This window comes from Nicotiana sylvestris, chromosome 10 (genome assembly GCF_000393655.2).
Source record: "Nicotiana sylvestris chromosome 10, ASM39365v2, whole genome shotgun sequence".
Lineage (NCBI taxonomy): Eukaryota > Viridiplantae > Streptophyta > Magnoliopsida > Solanales > Solanaceae > Nicotiana > Nicotiana sylvestris.
In genome coordinates, this window is record NC_091066.1 from 91,856,734 (window position 1) to 91,876,925 (window position 20,192).

Here is a 20,192-nt window from a genome sequence, read left to right on the forward strand (position 1 = left end):
TGCTAGCACAAAACTATCAACAACGGGCCAAGATGCTTCAAAACCAAACTAGCATGTAAATAATTTATACTGGAATCTAGTCTAAATGTTGAAAGAGGAGAAAAGAAAAATAAATAGACAAATGTATGAATTAAAAACAAATGAACACGTCCTTGGAAAGTCTAAATATCAAATTTCATTTTAAACATGGAAAATCCCAACAGATGCAAAGATAATATAAAGAAAAGGAAGAAATATTAACCTTCAATAAATAAACTATCTTCATTACATCAAAGGACCTTTTAAGAACTCGAATAACAGCTACTACGACGAGAATGGACCTACGATCGGAATCTTCAAATAGGAAACTCAAACCCGACCTCGATTTGACTGGGGATCCTACCGAACTGAACGCCTACCTTTAAGAGGTGATGTTTGGACAGATTTTCGGCCTGTTTCAGCTGTATTATGGTTGAATTTGGATCGAATTTTTTTGGGACTGTTTGCAGCTAGTTTCAGCTGCTTTTAGAGCTGATTTTCGGGACGTTTTTGGGCTGGTCTTTTAGGCTATTTTCAGAGCTCTTTGATGGAGTTTCTTGCTGGGTCTTACATGATTTCTTGCTGGGTTTTACATGGTTAAGTTTTTGAAGGAGAAAGGAGCTGAAAGTTCATGGGGAAAGGTCGTGTGCTCTCTATGGTCTACGGCTGAGCTTCTCCTAATTTTTCTAGGGTTCCTTTCTTCGTTTTTATATCTTGTTAAGAAGGAGATCAAAATCTGATGATGGTCTTTTGAGAGGAAACGACCGGATTAGTAAGGTTTTTTTTAGGTCTTTGAAGAAGATGAGCAGGGGTCATTTTTTGGAAAACAGCGGATCTCCAATTTTTGGTGTGTCCTTATTTTAGGTGTTAGATACTGTTATATAGGGGCGGGGATTAAGTTAGGGTATGGGCCTAGGAATTATGGGCTAGGTCCAAAATTTGGCCTAAAAATGGGTTGCTCGAGCCCAAGTTTTATTCTTTCTCTGTGACGAGACTAAAAATACGATCTCATTTATTAATTAATCCTACTTAAGTATAATAATTATTAAAATAAGACCAATCACTAAAACTAAACTATTTTTAGTATTTTCAAGATTAAAAATGACTACAAATATTAATGAAACTATTTTTGTTGTAATTTTCATTTTCTTATAATAAAATAAGGTAAAAGAGTAAAAATGAGTTGAATTAGCTATATTAAGACTAAATTAAATATTTATGTGCTAAAGTATAAAAAATCTTGGGGAGGATCAAAATCACATGTCTACATCACCTCGATTTGCGTGCGCAGTTCGGGCGCTTAATTGGAAAGCCATTTTGTGAAAACCTATGAAAAATGATGAATTTTGCATTTAAAATGAGTTTAAGTTGACTTCAGTCAATATTTTTGGTAAACGGGCCCAGACCCGTGATTGGACAGTCCCAAAGGGTCCGTAGGAAAATATGGGCATATGCCCGAAATCGAACCCCGAGGTCCCAAGCCCGAGAAATGAATTTTTAAAGAAAATTATTTTCTGAAATTGTTCATGAGTTTTCGAAATGAATTGTGATTAAAAACTCGATGGTATCGGGCCCGTATTTTGGTTCCGGCGCCCGGTACAGGTCTTATATGTGGTTTAACATAAGTCTGTGAAATTTGGTAAGAAACGGACTTGAGACGACGTGAATCAGATCATTTTTGAGAAAATTGGAAATTTGAAGTTCTTAAGAAAATTTTATGATTTTGATGCTAAATTCATAGTTGGTGATGTTATATTAGTGATTTGAATGCACGAGCAAGTCCGTATGAAGTTTTTAGGTTGGTGTGCATGTTTGGTTTAGAGCCCCGAGGGTCCGGGTGAGTTTTGGATAGGTCACGGGGTGGATTTTGGGCTTGGTGAATTGCAGGTTTTTAGCTGGTGTGTTCAGGCCTTTCGCAATTCTCATATCTGCAACCCGCAATATTTATACTTAGCCGAAAATCAACCATTTTTCACATCTTTTCAAAACATAAACTCCCTAGGGCAATTTTTTAAGAACAACTCTTCTTCCAAATCGATTGTAAGTCAATTTTAACCCGTTTCCTTCAATCATTAACATATTTTAACATGATTTCAACTCAAAATCAATGAGTTTCATGGGGGAAATTGGGTGTTTTGGGTAGAACCTAGGTTTTTTCAAAAATTGGGGATTTGGACCTCGATTTGAGGTCCAATTTCAAAACAAATTATATATTTGGGTTCGTGGGGGAATGGGTAATCGAGTTTTGGTTCGAACCTCGGGTTTTGACCATGTGGGTTCGGGGGCGATTTTTGACTTTTTGGGTAAAACTTTGGAAAACTCATTTTCATGCATTGGAGTTGATTCATTTAGCGTTTATTGATGTAATTAAGTTAATTGTGACTAGATACGAGCGAATTGGTGGTAGAATCAAGGGGCAAAGCGATGAGATGTGAATTGTGTTCGTGACATCGAGGTAAGTGTTTGGTCTAACCTTAGCTTGAGGGATTAGGAGTCGAGTCTTATTTGTTATGTGGCATTTGTCGAGTACGACGTATAGGCACGGTGAAGAGTATCTATACGTTGGTGTCAAGCATGCCCGTGAGTCTTATATTGTGATTTTTATGACTTTGTTGTATTGTTCATGCTTTGGTGATGATTTCCATTATTGGCAAAGTTTGTAGAAGTAATTATGGCGTTTGAATATTGAGGAGCGTTGACTCAAGTCGTATAATGAAATGTGAAAGTGTAAGAGATAAATTGAATCCTATTAGATCATTGGCTCAAATTGTAAAGTGAGTTGCAAAGTGAAAGTGAAAAAAGAGAAAAGAATGTCTCCTTTGTCGGGATGTTGTTGTTGTTTTGATGTTGTCCCTTGCCGGGACTTGTTGTTGAATTATTGTTCCCTTGTCGGGATTATTATGATAGTTTCAATTATTTCCTTGCCCTATTGTTTGTGATTGTTGTTTGGGTGAGGAAGAGAGTTAAAGCACGAAGGGTGATGCCGTGTATTGTTTGGTGAGAGAGTGATAAAACACGAAGAGTGATGCCGTGTATGATTTGTGAGGAAAGAGTGTAAAGCACGAAGGGATATGACGTGCCGTACGATGTACCATTTCGTGCCGATTATATTGATTATATGGTAAGGACGAGAGTAAAAGCACGAAGGGTGATGCCGTGCACTTTTTCATTACTTGATTGCTTTAGTGAGGAAGAGGGTAAAAGCACGAAGGGCGATGTCGTGTACTTATTGATTTCTGATTCTTTGTTGATATCCGAGATATATTATTTCTTTCAATTACCGGTTGTCCTTAAATTATGAATTGATATCTCCCCCGCAGCATTTTACCCCTCCCATACTTGACTGTTTATTATTGTTCTTCTTTTCCATTGTATATAGTTGAATTGCACAGGTTTATTTGGTAGTCTGGTCCTAGCCTTGTTACTAATTCGCCGAGGTTGGTCTAGGCACTTACCAACACATGGGGTCGATTGTGCTGATACTACACTCTGCACTATGTGCAGATCCCGGAGCAGCTTTTGGATCGTAGATTGACTGGCTACCTTTAGTCCACGCGGAGATCCAAGGTAGACCTGCAGGCGTCCGCATGGCCCTGGCGTCTCTCTCTATCCCTGTTTCATTTCCTTAATTCAGAAACAGTGTATCGTTTATTTTTCGGACTTTGTATGTAGTAAATCTTAGATCATCTGTGACACTAGTTCTGGGTGGTTAAGGCTTAAACAGTTGTATTAGTTACGTCTTCAGATATTTAATTGTCTTTATTTCGCGTATTTTAAATTTTCGCTATTTACACATTACTACCTTATAACTGTTAAAGAGTATAAAAAGGGTAAAAAAGTTACTTGATCAATAATTGGCTTGCCTAGCTCACACTAGTAGGCGCCATCACTACTCCCGAGGGTGAAAAATTCGGGTCGTGATAGTTTTGATCCGAATTTCGGGTTTGGACCAAGCGGGCTCGAGGTCGATTTTTGACTTTTTGGAAAAAAATTTAGAAAACTTATTTCCATGCATTAGAACTGATTCATTTTAATATAATTAAGTAACTTGTGCCTAGATACGAGCGAGTTGGTGGTGGAATCAAGAGGTAAAGCGATAGTTAAGGCTCGAATTGTATTCGTGCCATCGAGGTAAGTATTTGGTCTAACCTTAGCTTGAGGGATTAGGAGTTGTGTCTTATCTGCTATGTGCTAACTGAGGAGTACGACGTATAGGCATGGTGACGAGTATCTATACGTCGGTGTCAAGCATGTCCGTGAGTCTTGTATTGTAATCATTATGACTCTGTTGTGATTTATTGTGCTTCATGTGAGGATTATCATTATTGTTCTCTTGCCAGGATGTTGTTGTGGTATTATTATTCCCTTGTCGGGATGTTTGTTGTAATATTATTGTTCCCTTGCCAGGATGTGGTTATTATGCTATTGTTCCCTTGCCGGGATTCTTTTATGGTTAGTATTGATATATGAAATGGGAACGGGTTGCACGCCTGCAGCGGAAATATATGAAATGGGAGCGGGTTGCACGCCTATAACGGAAATTATATGAAATGGGAGCGGGTTGCACGCCTGCAACGAAAATTATATGAAATGGGAGCGGGTTACACGCCTGCAACGGTATTACATGTGTACTTGTTCTTCTTATTTCCTTATCTTTGCTGGTAATTGATTTATGACATTCCTTACATTTCTCTACTGTTGTTCTGTTGTTATCTGTTACTCCTCGCAACATGTTTCTCCCGCCCAACTTTAATTGTAATTATCTGCTTCTATTTTCGTTGTATATGATTTAACTGCACATGTTTATTTGGTAGTCTGGTCCTAACCTCGCCACTACTTCGCCGAGGTTAGGCTAGGCACTTACCAACACATGGGGTCGGTTGTGCTGATATTATACTCTGCACTCTTTTGTGCAGATCTCAGTGCTGTAGACTTTGGACCGCAGTGAGATTGTTGTTTGTTGTTCATCAGGCGACCCGAGGTAGTCCTGCAGGCGTTCGCAAGCCTTGACGTCTCCTTCTAGCTACTATTCATGTTTCTTTCATGTATTTCCAGAGACAGTGCTGTATTTATTTCTTTCAGACCTTTATTTGTAGTACTCCTAGACAGTCTCTGAAGTTGTGACACTAGTCTTGGGTAGATTTGTTATAGAATGGTATTTGCAGTATTATTAAACTTGAAATTTAATCTTCCGCTTAGTAAAATTTGTTGATTGATAACTGTTGGTTCTTAATTGTTAATGGATTTAGAATGGAAACAAGGTAAATAATTCAATTGATTAGCTTGTCTTGCTTTCACTAGTAGGCGATATCACCACTCCCGAAGGTGGGAAGTCCGGATCGTGATAACAACCAAAATACACCCAAAAAGTTAAAATACCTCCATAAGGAGCTACAACTTCTCCATTCAAGTTGCATAAATTAAAATAATGGAGACCAGAAATATACTTACAACTACTAAGAGATCCGATCTTCGTCGATAAACAAATTCCGTCACATTCTTATTCGCCATCAATTTTCTGTCCAAAGGTGCAATAAAGAGAGAAAAATTGCACAAATAACTCACCAGCACAAAGTGGGGAGGTTTACCCGTAGACTGTGGCAGAGATTGTAGCGGCTACGATTTTCCCTCTCAACCAAAAAAAACTCACCAGCAATAAGAGAAGTCACAAACAGAAAAAATTGACAAATTCATAGAAGTGAAAACACAAGTGATCATCCACAAAAACTGAAATAAACCAAGAGGTAATAGTGCAAAAAGAAAACTCACCCAGAGCAAACAGAAGAGAGAGGAGGAGAAAATTTTTAATAAATGAAAGAGGTGATACAACCTGGTGAGAGAATAGGGCTTTGAATGAAAAGTTTTAATGTTACATCTCAGGCTTCACAAAAATGTGGGTCAACAAAACTGTGAGACAAAAAAAATGTCTTATACAATTATAAATTGTATGAAACACAAAATGTCCACGTATCTTCTCGAATAAAAGGCAATTTAATAGTTAATGAATAAGATTATAAGAAAATGATTTTACCCCTTGACGAACATGTTCCTACATCTAAAGTCTAGCTTCTAAATAATCTATATTTATATATTATATATTATTATAAAAGTACGAATATTTTATGCTAAATATTGAACGACAAAAATATCCCTAAAATATTAATTGACTTTTATGCCCTTAAATAAATAAAATATATGTTTAATGAAGCAAGTTAATTGTGGACGTAGTTGTAATACTCAAAATATATATTATTTGAAAGATACAATTCTTTTTCATTTAAACTACACATTTAGTTCTACTTACTTTTTCGATTTAAACTACAACTCTACAATTTTAGTTCTACTTATAATATGAATCAAATATGCAGCACCGACCGTAAACTCCTATAAACATGGTTAAATCATGCGCTTGTGCTATAATAACATGTCGTCCTAAACCTCAAAATATACTAAGAGTAAGAATACTTTCTCCTGTGTAATTGATCACATGAATAGCATATACATATTGAGGTTTAACTTCTTCTTCTTTTGTCTAAAGTCATTTGTTTTCTGATGAAGTCGTTTTGTTTTACGTCTGCAGTACATTTATTGACATATCTTTCTATGTTTGTTTTTTTTCGTGTAATAAGGTACACCATCATTCATTCAATTGTAGGTTTGATTTATGAAATTAATTGTAGTATTTAATTAAGCGTATTAAGAACGTGGCTAATTACTTTTCTTCTTGGTTATTAAAGCACGAATCTTCAAATCGAGATATAGACTGATCAAAATAATTTAAAAATATTGATTGATTTTTATACTCGTGAGTAACTCTTCTTACATGATTTAGTTCTATTTTATTTCTCTGACAAACGTTACTATTAAAATACCTATATATGCAATTAAATTTTTAATATCTTTCGTACAAATTATATGATATTTGACTTAAAATATTCGTGCAACGCATGAGTATAGAGACTAATACTATATTAAAAGTATGAAGGTCCGTAGTGAAATATCGTTCGCCTTTTTTATCCTTCAAAAATTAATTTCATACTAGACAAAATAGTTATTTGTTAATTATTTTCTCAAATATTTAGGCCTATGAATTAAATCATCCCTTATTAAAATTAGGTAAAAACTTCTAATATTTAGGAATTTAAATCGAGTAAATTCTATTCATATAACCTCATTGCCTAAATTAACTAAAAATACCCTTCCGGTTGTTATTATTTTGAAAGTCCTAATCTAAATAGGAATCGATTATAGACGTACATGTAAACTAAAATAGTGACATCGATGGAGATCATTAGCTAAAATTTCATATTTCTTTTCTATTTTGACATAGTATTCAAGTTGGAAATTCTTATTTCATTATTTTAGATTGTTTTGTTTGATAATTAGGGATTGCCGTTTTGCTTCGTTTTTAGAAGATTTTTTTTACATTTATTTTAGAATAAATCTACTTGTGGACTAAATGGTACTCCCTCCGGTCCAAAATAAGTGATTTTTTGGTTGTTTTCACACATATTAAGAAATTCAACTTTTAACATTAATTAGCAATAAAATTGACTATATTAACCTTTATTGTCTCTTCACATAAATACTCCTAACACATACTCCAACATTAATTACTCTAAGGGCAATGTAGGAAAAAAATAATTAATTCATTCTTGAAATATGAAAAAACCACTTATTTTGGACCACAAGAAAAAAGCCAAAAAATTACTTATTTTGGACAGGAGGGAGTACCTATTAAAAATATATTTCACCGTGACAAACTTAATTTATTTTTTTTCATAATATTTAGAACTTTAAAATCAATTAAAAAATTTCTTTTAAAGTTATTTCTTATTTGAACTAAGTAGGAAGTCGTAATATATCGTACTTTAAAATAAATTAAATTTTATCTTATATAAAAAAAATTCTTATTTGAATTATTTAATATAACTATATTATATTCCGTATTACTTTTGGTTAGGATTCATCTCCACGGTACATTTAAGTTTTTTCCAAGTTTTTATTGCAAAATTTTAAGAAGATTTCTAGATTCAGTATTTTGTCTATTCTTTTATGTACGTCAAGAATTATTAAAAAACGGTTTATATATTCAAGTTTTATTTATTTATTTTTTATGATTTAGAATGAGTTTTCTCATGTTTGAATGACTAGATTATATAAAAATATTTTACATGTAGTGACAAATTAAAAATTACAAATATATTTTACCATTACTATTTATTAAAGTAAGACAAAACAAATTGTATCTAAAAATACTTTAATTACCTAATGAATTTTAAAATTTAAAAGATAAGAAAGAGAGATATTTCTATAAATTTCATAATGACTAACAGGATATGTGTGAAGCACTAATCTATATCTATTTTATATCAAATAAAATGATAACAATTGCAGTTGAATATACTGTTTGAAGATTGAGAACCTCTATTGGAATAGTTTATTTTTTTAATTGAGTGATAAATATCGGATCAATATTCATCATTTTCAAGAATAAATACTTTATTTTATAACTCAAACACAATATTTAATATAATGTATACGCTTTTTAAAAAATCTTTTACTCATCATAATGTACACGCGCAATGCGCGTAACGTAAGACTAGTAGTAAAATAAACAATAGGAGGAGGTCTAATTTCGTTGGATTAAGACATCATTCTCACTCTCTTTACTTGATGGACTTTTTGGCAAACATATGTTTCCATACTGGAAATTATACCTCAATTCGTTGAAGAAAGAAGTAGTTTACTTCACTGCTTTTTCTACGCCAAGAAAATCAATGCAGAATATTCTTTTTTCTCCTAAAGTGTGAGCATAGTATTTCATTTGATTAGAAAATGTACACTTCGCTTGTTAGCAATCATGAAGAACGTTGGCAGAGATATATGCTACACACGTTGTGTTGGGCAAAGATTGCATGACCTAACGAATCATGTGCTACTCGGCCTTTGAATTTACTTTTGATTCAAATTTTGGGGATATTACTTTTTGGACAATTTTTTGCAAAATGTCTTTACAGAGAATATTTACATTTGAGTTCTTTTTAGTTCTTAAAAGTTAGGAGTATTAGTCTTTTCGAAAATAATTTAATTTTTTGTTTTAATTTTGCAAACAATTATAATTCAAACCCATACAAATATTTTTATTTTACATATTTTTATAATGATAGTATCCGACGAGTATATTTTTATTAGTCCACGTTGTGCTGTTTTCTACTAAAATTTGAACCTTTATTCCCAAAATTATTACTTACTCACCTTTTGGATGGCTCAAAACCTAGGAAATTTATATTCTCCTCCTTGTTTGTTTTAAAACTTAAATGTATACGTACGTAAATAAAGTGCTTTGTTTTTAGTAAAAATTTATTCACAATCAAGGTTTAGTCCAAGCTACATAAATTTATCATAGTCAATTTGTGTATGGGTAAAATCGGGGATAAAAGTTACCCCCAATTTTTCGGTAAAGAAACGAGAGGACAGTGCGACCCGATATGTCCTCGGGGTAATGCCGAGGGGTTCCACAGACCAGAACCCGAGGAGGACGAATGGTGCACCCGAAACCGGAAAAGGCCAAGCGTTAGCTTGAGCAAAGTGATGAACCGGGGCTAAGAGAAAGGCGGTTAGACAGAATAAGGGGGGGGGGGGCAAAATATCTGCCCATCCACCAGATATTACGGCACAAATCTCGCCCGATATCAACTACGTAATAACGTTTACTGGAAGCCAAAGATCTTTACTTTACTTAGACTTATACTAGGATTGAAACTCCTCTACTATATAAAGAGGAGAATTTTTATATTTTAGAGAACACTGTTGGCACATATATCAAAGCAATAAAGTTAATTTTTGTTCTTTAGCTATTGTTCAAAGTGTTCTTCAGCTACTTGTTTATAAAGTGGTAATTGAGTCCGTTCTGAGGCTGGATCGGAACCGGTTTTCAAACCTCCATTGCAAAGCTAGAGTTAATCATACATTATATTTGGTTTGATCTCTCTGATTTCCTTTAATTCAATTATTTATTGTTCATACTTCATTCGTGTAAAATTAAATCACATATCCTTCAACCGCGTATAAATTCACTTGTTACTCATTTTAAGGGTAAACAGCTTGGCACCCACTGTGAGGCTAAGGATAATAGTGGTATTTAATACGAATCTCCATAACACACCTTATTTTACACTTGCTCTTTGATGTTTGATTTTACGTTAGTCTAAAAAATGTCAAATTCTCCATCTCTTCACTGGAACGTTGACACCGAATCAGGCCACTACGATGAAAATAATGTGGTACCAAATAATGGCGTACCCCCTGTTGATCCTAATGGTTTCCCAATCGGTGACCCGGTCACCGCTAACAAGTTGCCATCAATATCAACCTGCTAACTGATCCCGAAAATAGCATTCGTGGGGCACCTCGGCTATCAGATCGAGAAGCACCTGAAGGGAAAGGTGATGGAGTTAGTTTACAATTGATTTTTAAAGAGATGAATAAATTGTCGTAAAAACGGATGAGTTCGGGTCCGAAAAAACTTGCGAGGTGATGAAAAATGTTGGAAGCGCTAACAAAGCGGGTGGAGTCTGGTGAGAAAAAGATAGATGCAAATGACAAGAAGGTGAGAACTTGCAATTCGAGAGTCGGTCAGATCTAGGGAGTGCCTCTAATATTGAAAAGGTCGGATTCCAAAAAATTCATTCAGAAGCCTTTCCCCCAAGTGTGGCACCGAAGCCAATTTCGAAGAGATTCTGAATGCCTAATATTCGCAAATATAATGGGACCACAAATCCAAACGAGCATGTAACCATCTAACGTGCACAATAAAAGGCAATGACCTAGAATACGACGATATCGAGTCGGTGTTATTGAAGAAATTTGGAAAAACCTTATCCAAAGGGGCGATGATATGGTACCATAACTTGTCTCCAAATTCTATTGATTCATTTTCTATGCTTGCAGATGCCTTTGTTAAAGCCCATGCTGGCGCCGTCAAGGTCGAGACGAGGAAATTGGACCTCTTCAAAGTCAAGCAAAGAGACAACGAGAGATGCTTAGGGAGTTCGTGTCGAGGTTCCAGATTGAGTGAAAGGACCTGCCCCTGATCGCAGATGATTGGGCTTTTTAGGAGTTCACTGAGGGGCTCAACCCTCGAAGTTCTATTGCTTCTTAATAGTTGAAGCAAATCTTGGGGAAGTAACAGGGGGTTACTTGGACCGATGTCCATAACATGTATCAGTCAAAGATCAGAGTCGAGGACAACCAGCTGGGGGGCCCATCAGGGTCTGTTTACCTCAATAGAGCAAATGACAGATCTAAAAGAATTATGGACTAGGAGCCAAGGCCAGTCTAAGATCGGTATCAACTATATAACTTGGACAGAAGGGGAAACGAACAGGTCACCAGCCAACCAGGAACGATAGGAGAAGCGATAAAGGACCTAGTAACTGGGGTTTGATGAATAAAAACAGTTTTGACAGATCAATTAGGGGCAGGGAAGCCCCAAGAATATTGGAATATAACTTCAACGTAGACGATGCGAGTATAGTGTCAGCCATTGGTCACATCAAAGAGACCAAATATCCTACGCCACTTCAGTTTGATCCCCTACAAAGGGATCACAATTTGGTACATAAATAGCATGATACTCACAGTCACATGACCGAAGATTGTCGACAGCTAAGGGAGGAAGTGGATCAACTATTTGACAATGGGAATCTTTGGGAATTCCTAAGTGAGGAGGGCAAAAATCATTTCAAAAACAAGTACACCAATAAATAAATTGTGCAAGAGGAGCCTCAACACGTGATCAACATGATCATTGAGGGAGTGGATGTCTAGCAAAGGCCACTGATAAAACACACCAAAGTTTCTATTACAACATTCAGCTAGAGTTTATGACTTTGTATTACCTAGTCTTGAGAGGTTGTAGTGATTATTGTCGTGTAGACTTATTTCACATGTATTTTGGTATTATATAATTCTCTGATTTAAATATTATTGTTAAATTGGCTTAATAGTGGCAAGTAATCGGCTTACCTAGTCTTAGAGACCAGGTGACATCACGAGGCCTGAGGTAGGATTTTGGGTCGTGACAGTCGGGATCCGCTCTCGGGGCAGGGAACCGCTGCACAAGCTTTGGGCTTGAGCTCGGCCCGCCTGACCTGGCAACACGTCCTTTCTTGGGATCTCCAGGTGGCCAAAATCGGAGTAGTCCTCCAGCGCACCGATGTCCATACCTTTAAAAAAAACAGGTTAAGGGCCTTATCTGCGGCCCGTGATGCCTCAGTTGGCTTTTCTTTAACGACCCAAGCCTCATCAAAATGAGACTCTGTGTGAGACGGTGACTCCATAATGCCAATGACGTCGGCGGTTTCTCTGTGAACTAGAGTAGCTTCTCGAGAGGCAGTAGCCATAGGCTTTTCCTTGCGCTCCCGAAATGAAGAGGGTTCAGCCTTACGGTCACCTCCCTCCGGTGCTGCCCGCTTTTCTGCAGCGATGTCTGGCTCATGGGATACAAACTCCACATCGTCATCTTTAGGGTAGTCCCTAAGCAAGTTAAGAGAATAAGGGTTCAGTCCCCTCGCTCGAGTACTCTTCTTGGTACTTTTTCAGACCCTGACTTTAATCTTTTTCTTCTTGGCCTCAGCGGGAGCATTCGAGGAGCCAGAAGACCCCCTATTTCTTCTCTTTTTCTCCTTCTTCTTCATAGTAGCCTCGGCGACGGGCTCTTCCGAAGCGGAGGGTTTTGCAGATAGGGACGAAGGCCTCGTCCACTGTCCGAATCTCGATGGCCTTGGGAAAACCCGTGGAAGGAAGAAAGGGACTTAGTCAAAATGAAAATAGAATGAAAAGGAAAATCAATCAGGAGAAGAAAGATACTCACCATGGGAATGGACCTCCCATTTGCCTTTTGAATGGTTGTGCCACTCGCACTCGGAGTATGTCAATTGTTTACAGATTCCTCCCTCGATCCAGTCCTTGAAACTAGGGACTGCATTGGGGACTTGGTAGAATCACGATCATCCATGTTATTGACAAAGTGACGAAGGAGAATCACGATCATCCAAAAGGATTGGTGGATCTTCCCGAGATAGACCTCGTACCTTTTGCAAAAATCAAAGACCACATTGTCTATCGGTCCAAGCATGAAGGGGTACATAACGTGTGTTGTAATGAGATCTTCCCGAGACAGACCTCGTACCTTTTGCAAAAATCAAATACCACCTTGTCTATCGGGCCAAGCATGAAAGGGTACGTAACGTGTGTTGTAATTTCCTCGTCAGGACCGGGGATGACTACTTCCTTGACTTCCCACTTGCAATCCTCGCAAACCTTCGGGAGCATGTCTTCAGTGATGGAGCAGATATACCTCCACACCTCCTCATCGCGATCCCCTTATTTGGAGGCCTTTTCGACCTTAAAATCATTATCTATAGAACAACCTTCATGAATAAAATCCTTATGGGGGAGGTTCCGCGACCGCTGCCGAGGGTCGCTTCGATATCATTGGCCGGGGTAGAAGTTGAAGGAGTGGTATTTTGAGGCACGGACTTCGAGGTTTTTTCATCGGTATCGTGGAATATGAAGGTTTGAAGGCGGGTATGAAGGTTTGAAGATGAATATAAAGATTTGAAAGTCTAACTTGAAGATTCAAAGACGAAATATGAAGATTTAAAGATTGGAGATGAAGAAATGAATATGTGAAGAACAATATATGAATATTTGAAGGAATTATGGGCAAGTAAAAAGTTCAGGGGTAACTTAAGAAAATTTGAAATAGGAAAGTAAAAAAATGAAAAAAAAGGGAACCGAAGCTTTTATAGGAGGAAAATAATAAATGGGTGACGCTTCACATTCGAAGCCTACCAAGGATGGTCAACCAACGATTGACACGTGTCCGGAGTCAGAACGACGCGACTGATGGGACGTTTCACTGACTCGTCGACCCGATTGTAGCGTACAAAGGACGGAACCAGGGTCAATTAATTACCTCTCGTCGTTTCTATAAATTTGTTCTCTAAAAAGTGAGGGGACTATATGTGTATGAGTAAAATTAGAGATAAAAGTTACCCCTGATTTTTCGGTAAAGAAACGAGAAGACAGTGCAACCTGATATGGCCTCGGGGTAATGCCGAGGGCTTCCACAGACCAGAACTTGGGGAGGACGAATGGTGCAACCCGAAATCGGACACATCCAAGCGTTGAGCTCGAGTAAAGTGAAGAATCGGGGCTAAGAGAAAGGCAGTTAGACAGAATAAACGAGGGGCCAAAATATCCGCCCACCATCAGATATTACGGTGCAAATATCGCCCGGTATCAACTACGTAATAATGCTTGCTGGAAGCCAAAGATCTTTACCTTACTTAGACTTGTACTAGGATTGAAATTCCTCTACTATATAAAGGGAAGAGTTTTTATATTTTAGAGACCACTGTTGGCATGTATATCAAAGCAATAAAGTTAATTCTTGTTCTTTAACTATTGTTCAAAGTATTCTTCAGCTGCTTGTTTATCAAGTGGTAACCGAGCCTGTTCCAAGAGCTGTATCGGAACTGATTTCCTAACGTCCATTGCAAAGCTAGACTTAATTATCTGTTATATTTGGTTTGATCGCTCCGATTTTCTTTAATTCAATTATTTATTGTTCATAGTTTATTCGTGTTAAATTAAATCATATATTTTTTAACCGCGTATAAATTCAATTGTTACTTAATTTAACGATAAATACAATTATTTAAAATGAGAGATGATTATAAATCAATTTAACTGATAATAATGTCTATATTCATTATATCGTTGGAATCATATGCTGGTGATGACAACGTAAATCCTAAGGACAATAGGACCCATCACCTAAAAATAATTGTTGGAAAACTATGTTATTATAACTCTCTCAAAGCTCTTTACAATTCTTTATTTCATTCACATATAAAATAAGCTATCAATACATATATTTATAATAGTATGAAACCTATTTTAACTAATAATAAGAAAGTCTATTCCTATATTTATTCTAACTGCAAATCATATTTAGACATAAATTAAATAAATCAAATCCTAAATAATTAAGGTTTCCTACTATAATTTTAAATTAGTTTCCCAACATTCTTCCGTAATTCAAAGTTGTATAAGTCTGACTTGTTCGTTGTGCAGTAATGTTGCAACACTTCTCTCCAACTTTGACATTTTGATGAAGTACATGTCTTCATTCCTAGTTGATGCACTTTGTCACCAATACCCAATTTTATTGAAGTACTTGTCTCCAACCGTTGATGAACTTTGTCACAAGTACCCGATTTTCTTGAAGCGCATGTCTCCAACTCCCGTTGATGCACTTTGTCACCAGCACCCGATTTTGTTGAAGCGCCTGTCTCCAACTCCCGTTGATGCACTTTGTCACCAACCCAATTTTGTTGAAGCACGTGTCTCCAACTCACGATGATGGACTTTGTCACCAAGCGTTGATGCACTTTGTCACCAACACCCAATTTTGTTGCAGCACCTGTCTTCAACACCCGTTGATGCACTTTGCAACCAACACTCAATTTTGTTGAAACACATAATCAACTTCCAACTTTTTTAAACCTCTCTCCAACTTTTAGAGAAGAGTTTCTTCATTTTGTGTCATATTTGTTTGCACCTGTTTAATTTTTTTTTTCTTGAATCTATCTTGAAACTTTTCATCAAATAATCTAATTTTATTGACAACTATCTATGATTTTGCCATCATATTTTTGGCCAGACGGGTGACACACTTTGACTAGCGCCACCCGCCGGCAGCAAAAGCTATTTGATTCTCTCCCAAGATCGTAGAAGCTTTGATATCAATATGTAGGAAAATTATTTTATTATAACTCTTTGAAAGCTCTCTATAATTCTTTATTTCATCCGCACATAAAATAATCTATTAATACCCTTATTTATAATAGTATGAAACCTATTTTACTTAGAAATAAGAAAACCTATTCCTATATTTATTCTAACTGCAAATCATATTTAGACATAAATTAAATAAACCAAATTCTAAATAATTAAGGTTTTTTATTACAATTTGAATTAATGTTCCAACAATAATCAAGATTAGTTTATCGTTGATCAACTGCCTGTGTTCTGACACGTTCCTTTGACTCCGTAATCACAAAGGAACCTATTACCAGAAAGAAACAAAAACCTCATAATCCGTTATTACCGTCTTGGTTCAAGCGAATCTTGTCTGAATCATCGTGGCGGTGAGTTAGGCACAAGAAAAGTAGAGGTCACAAAAATCAACTACACCAGCTGAAACTTCAATCTTAGTCCTCTCCACAAGCATAGGAAATTAAAAAAGTTGCAATTTTTAATATGGACATTAATTAAATCAAATGGGATATTAAGTAAGTTACTAGTAGTATATTAAAGGCTATATTAAAAGAAAGCTTAAGGAATATATTTTGTACCCGACAATCCCAAGGATCGGTCCTTTTAAGCCTGGAACTGGTCAGACTAACCATGTGAAAGTACTATCAACTTTACCAGGTATTACTCTTTCAACTTTTAGCCTGTGTTTGCTGAGTATTTCCTTTCTTGAATGTCTATGAATCTTGATGACCCTTATTAGAAATAAATTTTGGGTTTTGCAAAACCATCAAGATTCATGTTTTTTTTTTTTTCATTTTTTTAAAATTTGGGTTTGGTTTTCCTTGTTCAGTAGATCATAAAAGGTAAATATAATCTGTTTTTCAGCAGACAGTATTTTTTTATGGCTTTTTTAATTCTGCAGCTAATGAATGTCTGGTCTTCCTTATTTTTCTTTGGTAGCGCAGGTATATATTAGCTTCTTCTGCAGTATAAAAGCAGAAATTCTGGTTAAAGATTCAAACTTTATGGATTTTAGGAGCTAAATTTTGGTGGTGAAAACTCTCAACTTTACCAATTTTGGTTCTTGGAAAAACCTTCGGGGGTTTATGGAAGTAGTTTGTGCCTGCTGAATTTGTGTGAATGAAACCTACGAAAGTATCTGAAAGTTCTTGAAAAAGCAGATACTAATTTTTCTTATATCAGTATTGTTGGCATAAATCCCTTTAGCTTAAAAAATGTCATTGTTTCTTGAAAAGAGCATGCTAGCATCCAGGTTTCTATCTTGTTTAATAGCCATTTCGGTTTTCGTTTTGGTAGTTTCTTCATTGTCCCTTCTTCAATTTGCTGACAATTCTTTCATACCAAGATCAGTGTTTAGGTTAATTCTTGTTAATAGTACTTCCCTTTACTCAACCTCGAGTGTCACAAGTGGAGAATCTAAAACCCCTTTCTTGACCCCTGAAACTTCTTCTGAACAAAGCTTGAAAAGCCAAGAGGTAGCATGTCAAACATCCAGTTCCAGCAACAGGTCAGCTGGAGTAGGAGTTAATAAAGCTTGTGATGCGAAACAAGCTCTTCTTAGGGTGTATATGTATGACTTAACCCCTGAATTTCACTTTGGGTTATTAGGTTGGAAAGGAAGTAGGAATGAAATGTGGCCTAATGTTGGTATACAGGGTCAAGTACCCTCGTACCCTGGGGGCTTAAATTTACAGCATAGCATCGAATATTGGCTTACACTTGACCTTCTATCATCAAATATACCAAATATTACTAGACCATGCACTGCTATTAGAGTGCAGAATTCGAGTGAAGCCGATGTGATTTTTGTGCCTTTTTTTTCGTCCTTGAGTTACAATCGGCATTCTAAGCCTCATGGGAAGGAGAAGGCAAGTCTAAATAGAATACTACAGGATAGAGTGGTGGAGTATTTAAGAAGTAGAGATGAGTGGAAGTTAAAGGGCGGGGCGGATCATCTGATTGTCGCTCACCATCCCAATAGCATGTTGGTTGCAAGAAAGAAGTTGGGCTCAGCCATGTTTGTCCTTGCAGATTTTGGAAGGTACCGAGCTGAAACAGCAAACATTGAAAAGGATGTGATTGCTCCTTACAAACATATGGTCAGGACATTAGATGCTGAGAACTCGCCCTCTTTTGGACAGCGTGATATATTGGTTTATTTCCAGGGGGCAATTTATAGGAAAGATGTAAGTTGCATATATTCTTTTGCCTGTGTTTTATATTGTCGCTTGTGTTGCTATTTTCAGGGCAGATAAAGTTAAATCTAAATTCTAACTATAACATAGCCAGCATTTAGTTGGTGCACCCCAATCTACTTAGCAGCAGCGAAATTTGAGTACTATTGCCAGATAAAATTTATTCATATCCTCTTATTAATTATGGTAAAAACCTTCACTGGAAATTAAGAAATCAATTTGAAAGAATAAAGTAGCAGCAGCTTTTCATTTCAACCCTTCTGTCGTCCTTTAATACCCTATGCTACTTAAATTACTCATGGTTCACAAATAGCATGCACCTTAATATTCTCTCGCCTGGTACGTCCAGACAATTGCTTTGTTTCTATGTTGTAATATTGGAATAGTTGAGGATGTACTGCATTTAAGAAAGGAACTGAATTATTTCTTTATTTCTATCGCTCAAGTATAACAGGTTTTTCTCTTTTCTCCTTTTTTGTTGACCTTTATTAATATGATGATAACCTAGACCTACCCTACCACCAACCCCTTCCCCCGGAGTCAACGTTGGCCATTCCACACTTTACTCCCTTGGTTCTCTTTTATCCAAATATGATAGATTATTTTAATAGTTTGGAATTTGGAAGATGTCATGGATTTAATTGTTTTAATAGTTTCAGTACTTTGTAGATCTAATTTAGCTCTAAGGTTATCAAAGAGATTCTAGAAGAATCCCATGATGAGCTGTTGGTACTGTCAGTAGCTCCTCAAGAAAGAAGGGAGATAGGAACAGAAGAAGCCAAACAGAAAAATGAAGTTATTTATTATGATTTTGAGATGTCACTTAAGTAACAAAACTGTGATTTTCTTGTTTCCGTCATTTTCAAGCTTGAGAATAGGAGCTTGATCGTTATGCTGTTGACCTGAAGTACATGATCTCATTTCTTTGCTTATATAATACCAGGGTGGAACAATCCGTCAGGAATTATACTACCTTCTCAAGGATGAAAAAGATGTACACTTCACCTTTGGGAGCATCAGATCAAATGGCGTCAGGGAGGCTGGACGAGGAATGGCCTCTTCAAAATTCTGCCTGAATATTGCTGGAGACACTCCCTCTTCCAATCGCCTATTTGATGCCATTGCTAGTCACTGTGTTCCTGTAATAATTAGTGATGACATTGAGCTACCATTTGAAGATGTTATCGATTATTCCAAGTTCTGCATTTTTGTCCGTTCTTCAGATGCCGTAAAGAAGGGTTATCTTCTGAACTTTCTTAGAGGAATCAAGGAGGATCAATGGACCAAAATGTGGGAAAGGCTAAAGGAGCTCACCAAGCATTTTGAGTACCAATATCCATCCCAACCTAATGATGCAGTGGATATGATTTGGCAAGCAACTTCAAGAAAATTGTCATTTATACAACTGAGGGCTCATCGCAACAACAGATACCATAGTTCATAGCTGTTCCTTAAGGACCGCTAGTTCTATTAGGAGATCAGCTATGAGGTCAGGCTCGATTCTTTAAGTAGCACTTGCACTATGAAAATATTTAACTGTTTTGTTGCCATTCTTGACAACCCTTTGTATATTATTTTCATTATGAAGTTGCATATACAAGTTGCCATTGATGTAAATGGAAATTAACTCAAAAGCAGAGTAATGCTTTGTCAACGGAGAAAATAGGAAACCAACAGTAGACAGCCTTGACAATATGTTACTATTGTAAGCATAGGCATGAGATGAAGAAAATTGCACAATAGAAAAAGGTTCAGAAAATTCAATGTTTCATCATACATGCAAGAATTGCTGATGTTTTAATTTTAGCTATACTGAGCATGGATATATTTTTCTATTTTGCCCTTGTTCTAGCTTTACATAGCATATGAAGTTTCTGCATGCACAGGAGGTGACGATGAGTTTAAACAACCTATATAGTCGAAGATCTTGTTCATGACAGCAAGATTGAAAATCCTAATCTATTTGACTGTGGTTCTAGCTTTACAAGACATGAGGTTCTGCATTCTTTCATCTTCTGCTTTGATTTTTTGACTGAAGATTCATATTCAAACACAAAGCAATGATAAGTTTAACAAAACCTATGTAGTGTAAGATAACATTCTGTTGTGTATTACAATGAGCATGAC

General features: G+C 36.4%; 1 protein-coding gene across 2 annotated transcripts; it reads left to right on the forward strand.

Moving 5' to 3' along the window:
• Positions 1-16,198: 16,198 nt before the first annotated feature.
• On the forward strand, positions 16,199-19,838 carry LOC104221646 (probable arabinosyltransferase ARAD1). 2 transcript variants are annotated; one of them, XM_009772748.2, is made up of 3 exons: positions 16,199-16,527; positions 16,815-18,056; positions 19,009-19,838. In XM_009772748.2, exons 2-3 carry the CDS (start codon positions 17,085-17,087, stop codon positions 19,507-19,509), a joined length of 1,473 nt encoding a protein of 490 aa, XP_009771050.1. In that variant the 5' UTR covers positions 16,199-16,527; positions 16,815-17,084; the 3' UTR covers positions 19,510-19,838. The 2 variants fall into 2 exon arrangements, with proteins under 2 accessions (XP_009771050.1, XP_009771052.1); XM_009772750.2 differs by lacking the exon at positions 16,199-16,527 and adding an exon at positions 16,547-16,712.
• Positions 19,839-20,192: the final 354 nt, after the last annotated feature.